This window comes from Tachysurus vachellii, chromosome 11 (assembly GCF_030014155.1).
Source record: "Tachysurus vachellii isolate PV-2020 chromosome 11, HZAU_Pvac_v1, whole genome shotgun sequence".
Classification (NCBI taxonomy): Eukaryota; Metazoa; Chordata; class Actinopteri; order Siluriformes; family Bagridae; genus Tachysurus; species Tachysurus vachellii.
In genome coordinates this window covers 21360845-21368198 of record NC_083470.1, presented here as the reverse complement: position 1 = coordinate 21368198, position 7354 = coordinate 21360845, and the positions used below count along the sequence as shown (strand labels likewise).

Here is a 7354-nt window from a genome sequence, read left to right as displayed (position 1 = left end):
TTATGCTTGCATTTAGAGTTTACTTTATTGTGTAATCATTAGTAAATAGCACATATGTTTAGCTTCAGAAATAGAATCATTACAACAGTTGATTCTATAACATGCAAATATTAAGTACACCAAAACCAAAAATCCCACATTGTATGAACCGATGGATGCATATTAAGAATCTGGTCTTCGCTTCAGACTGAAGAGAGGCCAATGGAAATAAATCTGGGTTCCCTTGTGTTATTCTGTCAACAACATTAAAGACAATGGGAGCAAGATAAAAGTTGTAGTCCTGAACATTAAATAATACAGATTAAATATATGTATATATATATAAATATATATATTTCTAAAAAAAAATTATATAAAGTTTCCTTGGCCTTTAAATTGGTGATTGTGATTATTAGTGATTTTTTATATAAACAATGTATAAATCCTTTATGTATTTGATAAAGAGAAACTTACATTTAGAAACATATTTGAAAGAGAAACTTACAGTTAGAAACAGGAATACACAACTGTCAGGTATTTATAAGTGCCAACACATGGGTCAGAGAAGAACTCATTTGTAGCAGGCACGTTACAGCTGCTCTGTCCCTCACATCTGCAAAACAGATTTTGATTTAAATTGTACCCATAAATATCATATTTTAGTGATAACAGTCTTGTATAGTAATGATGAAAAATCACAGTTCAGGCACATCTTCCATTACCTAGCTGCAACTTTATTTAATGCATCAGGTGTGTAGCAGTTTGTGACAGTGAGTTGACTGGCAGGTCGTCCAGAAGAACATGTGGTGGAATCGGTTCGGCCGTAGTTAGCGCTGATAATATTTATATGGCGAACACCTAAAGTTTGAACCATTTTACACAGGGGATAATAGGTTAGCAAAACAGTTGAAAAAAGAAAATCAGTGGGAAAAGACAACTAGTTCTAGGACATATATTTATATTTGGTGCTTATTGTCTTAAAATGATTGTTCTACAATATGTAGTGTATAAAGTAATCTTTATTATGTAGCTAAATTAAAAGGTAGATCAGAAACAATGAAGAAAAAAATGAACACATACCACATGTCAGTATAGCAGTATTGCCTTCACAGGTCACAAGTGTCCCTGCAAGATACAGATTCATTGATGAATTATTTGGTTTGGTCCACATTTTTGTACAGACTGTGTGACAAAAGTTCCAAAATTACTCTGAATATCCTTTTTAACAAATTTCATTTCCAATTTAAAAAAAATGTTTACTAGCATAACAAGAAAAACATATATATATTTTAAATATCCTTGAAATAAAATTGCTATTAACAATGCAGGCACATTTAAAAAATAAAGTCATACTGTGTTTTTTCATAGTAAACACCTGACTACACCAGAATAAGCATCCTGGTGGGAACCTAACCTTGGATCAATGTTTTCTATTTGTTCTAGCCTACTTTTAGTCATAGCTCAGATGTCTTAAAGTGTTTTAGTTCATTTCTGTTTATCCAGGATCCCTAAAAGAATTCAAGAAGAAGCTCAGATTACTCACTATGGCACTTGTAGGACACAGTGAGGTATTTAGCAGTCCCAATGCAAGGATCTGTAAAGATGGTGTATGAAGATTGTACAGTGCATGTCTTCTTTCCATTACACCTTTAAATGAAAGTAAATGTTAATAAGTAGAAGTAAACAACTTCTTACTCTACAAACATTTATTAGATCATATAAAGAAGGGTACACTGAGGCCACTTTGGAGAGTGTGTTTGGAGTGTAACAGTTGGTGTTCTGGAACAAACTGCTTGAAAGTCCATTTACGCAGGTTAGTGAATCAGCCCGGCCATAGTTTGCATTTATGATCTGAATAGAACCATCTCCTGCACAGAGACATATGTAAAATTGCAGTAGACCAATGGCAACATCAAAGTGTTAAAATGCTCAGCAGCCCAACAATAAGGCACTAAAGATCTTACCACAGTCCAGTGTGCTGTAGCCTTGCTCACAGATCACAATGTTCTCTAAAGAAAGGACACAATATGTACTCAATGTGTGGATAAACTAGTTCTGTAATTGTTATATTGACTCAGAAACATACAAAAAATAAACTAAAAGGACATCTGAGATTTAAAGAAACAAATACGCCAGACAAAAGTAATAAAAAATGTATTCACAAATAGATTCATAAATTACTATGACAAAATATACACTGTAAGAAGTTAAATATTCTATCAGTTTCTTTAACTAGCTAGATTCTAGTTGGGTATTTTAGTGCTTTCTCTGTCTTTCTTTATTTCTTTCATTATTTTTTCTAGAACATAAGATAGAAAACATTGACACATGCATAACTAGATTATACAGATTTTTAGAAACCTGACCATTGCACCCATATATTCTTTTTAAACATCCCTTTCCAGATTTAGGAGTGCAGCTGTGGGGATTTGTGTCTATTTAGCCACAAGAGCATTACTAAGATCAACAATGATGTCAGGTCTGGGCTGCAGTCAGCATTTCAGTTCATCTCAAAAGTGAATCATTGTCAAATTGGAGCATGTCGATCCCTTTACAATTGGGTGTTTCTGACTTTTAACAGTATAGGACAGGCAGCCAGCCAGCCATGTTAGAGTGATGGCCTGGTGTGCACAAACAATTAGACATATAATATAGTCCAATTAGTAGACGAACCTTGCTGAGAAATTAAGAGACTGATACCACACAGTTCTTGCACATAGACACAGTCATATTACCATCATACCTCTGAACAACATCTTTTGCCCTACTTGGCAAAAGGAGCTTACAAAGAGTTGGTGTTGGTACTGAGATGAGGACAGTATTATATCTATATGTAAATATATCTATACATATCTCTATATATGAAGTCAGTATTGTTGTGTTAGTAGTGAGCATCCTTCTTCAGTACATTGATGCCATTTCCATAAGTGTCTTCACATAACCAGCACACCTAAACTCTATGCATTACTTACGGCCACTGATGCAGTCATAAGTGGTGTTGTAGTACTTGTAGGTTCCATAACATGGGTCAGGGTTACCAAGTAAAACCGTCTTTACCTCACACTCTCTTAGTCCATTGCACCTATTTGGAATATATAGACCAAATGCTGTCACCAGGGTTATGATATTGTTTCTTCAGAATTTGGAATAAATAACACACAGTAATTTTATATCTAAATCTAAAATGTAAATTGTCTGCAATATTCAAAAAACAAATCATAAATAAATTATTCATCAAACTACAGTAAGTAATTGTGGATATAGTAAAGGTAAGCAGATATTTTATTTATCATTACTGGAAGGAGACTCCCATATAGTCATTATAAGGACAATGGCAGTTGATTGGTTACTTAACAAGCTGCATTTTCTGTTTTATTAACTTGACACACATTATCCTATTTTATTAATTAAAGGCTGGAGAGGAAATGCCATTTAATATCCTCTATGGTTTAAGTGATAACTTCTCATGGACATTCTACAACACGTGTATTATGGTGTTTTAACCCAAAAAACTATGTACCTGTCAGCAATAGTAGAAATACTCAAGGCACAGTTGGTGTTAGCAACCTCAGAAGGGGGCCGATTACTACAGGTGTCACGGTTTGTACGTCCATATATAGTAGACTTCACCTTTATCAGTCCAATGTCTGAAGACACAATAAAGCAAAAACAAACACTAAATACATACGCACTGTGAAATATATATAATCTTGAAATTTTGTATTATATTAATCTTTATATTATTCTTTATATTAACCTTTGTTCTATGTTTATGTTCTGTAAAGCTGCTTTGAGACAATGTCAATTGTAAAAAGCGCTATACAAATAAACTTGAATTGAATCGAATTGAAAAACTATACGCTGTCTCATGGTTTGTTGTTTGCAACTCAGAAGCTTGCTCTTTTTATAGAAATTGACTATTGTAATATCTAGTTTCCTGTAGTAATAAAATATTTTTATATACCAATCATAGGCTTATTACATACTGTAGGAACTTTTAAACTTACCACAAGCAAGGTGCTGGATATTACCATAGCAGGTAATCATATTCTCTGAAACGATAAATTATTTTCATAGATATTATCACATGTATATCTGAAGTATTTGCTATGTATTATAGAATTAATATGTTAAGCTATTTAAAATGTTTGATGTACATTCAGTTTTTACCTCCAGAAACAAGCCAACTGGGGCTTGCAATAAGTACTGTAAAGCAAAACACAGGCAGCTTAATAAAAGAAACAAATTCCAGATTGTTTATTATTTCTCCTCTTAAGATGCAGGTTTAATTTAACTGAACACACTCATGGATTTCATACAGTATGGAAAGCACAGAAGAACTTACAGGTGAGTAGCGTGAGCCTCAGTAGGAGCATCATGATGCTGGTGTTGATGAATCAAGTGATGGACCACTGGAAGAGCTCCTTTTATAAAGGGTTCCAGGAAATAGAAAAACAACATACTAAACATATAGGAACAGCACAGTTCCTATACTAACTTCCTTGTTCCAATTTTATAAATAATAGTTCAAACAACAAAGCAAAAATCTGAAAACTGAAGACAATCAAATCATCTGTTAATGCTGATCAATTGTGAAAGCATTTTGCTAGATTGTATTGAAGGACCAAAACGTACTATTTGTTTGCATATAAATATCTGAGGCCAAAGTGCACTGGGGTGGGTCATTTGTAGCTAGGGGTTTCACTCACTAGCAGCTACTGATGGACATTTCTCAGTAACCAGTGTAAACAGTTTTGTGTGATGTGCAGCATGTAGTTTAATAACGAATTCATCTTCTCTAAAACAGATGCCATGCTGTGTTTTTTCCTCAGTCACTTTATGCTAATTTTATCAAAGGATATAAGTAAGCATTTATGGCATTAGGCAGATATCCTTGTCCAGAGTAGACATTGCTGCTATATTAGCTGATTAAATGGATAAAATACATTTTTATTATATGTAATACTGTATGCTTAACTCAATTATAGCCACCGATCTATCTGTAGCAGGATTAGGTTTTGTTGTTTGACCTGTTTATTAAATAAAAACCTTGTTTAAGGAAGTACAGATTTAAGCAAGATTATATTTATTCCTTGAAACTCAGTATAAAGTGATATGCTCTATGGTGAGAATTTCTAAAAACAGTTTTGAACTGATGGGTCTGCAAACAAACCTCATCATCACAGACTGTCAATGTAACTATGATATTCTGTCACATGAGCAGATATGGAAGTAGGTTCAGGTACGAGTGTTTTACTTTTTTAGTGATTACAGTAAGTGAATTCACTAAAATCAATTAGGTGATGTAAATTTACAGTCCTGTTAAAATGATAAGCATTTAAGTGGTACAAATAATATTAAGTCATATTAAGTGCTTTTTTTTATATGTGCAAACGCTCTGACTAAAGGACCAAAGTATTTTAGACCACCAGAATCTCACCCCATTCTAAAAGAATACTTTTAAAGTTGGAAAATGTGTGTTACGTCTGTAAATTTTTTTTCTCCCTATGGTATTATTTCTTATTATTCCACAATTGAAACCAATTCAATGTGATTTTTTGCATTCATAACTACATGCGTCTGTTTTTCTGGTCACAATTCTTTGTCCTAGGTCTTGATTTTTAATTCTTTTTTCCTTGTCTTAGTGTTAGGGACTATTTATATTGTGCCAACTATGTTCTGGCTATGTTCACTATAAATGTTGACTGCATCCAACTTACGTTTAGAATATAAAGTGCCCAGTAGGTCCTTTAAACGTTATACTTATACTTTATACTATGGCTCATATGTCTCTTGATTGTTTAGTCATCTAACCTTTGGTGAAACAGCAGATCTTTTAAACATACAGAAACATTTGTTGTCTTATAAAATGTTGCAATAAATGTTTTATTTTCCTATATTAAGCAATGTTTAGACCAAAGTTAGTATAAAATATTGGGCCATTAAAAATTAATGACTAAGATATAATTTTTAGGATAATTTGTATCCAACTTGGCCCAAAGTCTCTTTAATCCTGTGAAATGCTATAATGTATAAAATGATTGGATAACTGTATTTAATCACCTATTTTTATGATCTATTTTATTGAACACTTGACATGTATTGTCTTTGTACAAATGTATTTATTGTGCATGTATTCTGCCTATAGATTACCTTTTGATTAGATTACCCGAACAATTCTTCTTGCAGTAGTGGGTGAAATCTTTCTTGGTCTACGTGACCAGGGCTTAGTATCAACAGAGCCTCTTATTTTCCACCTCTTTGTCAGAGTTTGAACAATACTTAAGGCTATTTTCAAGTGTCGAGATATATTTTGTATCCTTTTCCTGCTTTATAAAGTTCCTTACCTACCTTATTTACCCAGGCCCATTGGCAGTTCTTTTGTCTTCCCCATGGTGCAGTATCCAGTCAGTATCCAGTATCAAGTCAGTGCATCACCTCATGAGCTGAGAACTCACAGACTTTTTATGTATAGACACTAATTATAATTACAACAAGACACAGGTGTGGAACTGAAATAAGGCCATTTAAACCTCTGTTTGTCAACCTGTGTGTTTATAATGTGACCAAACATTCAAGTATATGTAAACTTTTGATCATTGTTTAGGTGATTTCATTAGGGTTTCAAAGGTTTAGGGGTAAGTTAGAGTACTTTATCTGCTTTATCTGATATTTATCAGTACCAAGAGTACCAAACTTCAAAGAACCTTTTTTTCTAAGAGTTTCCAACATTATGAGAGGGGATTACTATCCCTCTATGGTACCATGTTACCTCCAGGCCCCATTTTAGCTTTTTCAATAAAACTGAATTGGTCAATGCTATCTCAGTGAAGAGGAACTCGAATACTAAGCAATGTACAGTATATGCAAATATGTTGTTTACTTCCTATGGGGTTTAGATCCTCTTCCAGCACACATGCATACAGTACAGTATGTCATGAGAAAAGTGCATTTTTCACTAATTTTTGTCCTGATAATCAACTAAACAAGCTAAGCATTACACCAAATTAACTGTCTGATGCTGCAATGTGTATCTGTGTGTAATGTCTTGATGTGACTTGTAACTAATCTGAAAATCTGATATAAAAAAACAGGTTGTACACTACAAAAAAAACAAACAATTATGATAAAATACATTATGTGAACTTGACATTTAGATGCATTGTTTCACCTAAATAAACCTGAAAGAAACAAACAATAATAATACTCACCTGTCTCTCAATACTTCCCTTATTTTTTTACTGTATAAATGTCACTTTAGTGTCTATACTGCTGTACAGAATTATACAGTAAAAAGTTATATGCATTAACCAGTTGCCTTCTACGGTGTAGGCAATATACATACTATAACTGTATAGTGTACAGTTATATAAGG

General features: G+C 33.2%; 1 protein-coding gene across 1 annotated transcript; it reads right to left on the bottom strand.

The window, feature by feature from the left end:
- On the bottom strand, positions 1-4405 carry LOC132853668 (rhamnose-binding lectin-like). Its single transcript, XM_060881579.1, has 12 exons — positions 4325-4405; positions 4150-4185; positions 3987-4031; positions 3500-3626; positions 2952-3061; positions 1944-1988; positions 1712-1847; positions 1523-1626; positions 1060-1104; positions 702-837; positions 485-592; positions 1-233 (listed from the first exon to the last, which is right to left on the bottom strand). Exons 1-11 carry the CDS (start codon positions 4356-4358, stop codon positions 487-489), a joined length of 924 nt encoding a protein of 307 aa, XP_060737562.1. The 5' UTR covers positions 4359-4405; the 3' UTR covers positions 1-233; positions 485-486.
- Positions 4406-7354: the final 2949 nt, after the last annotated feature.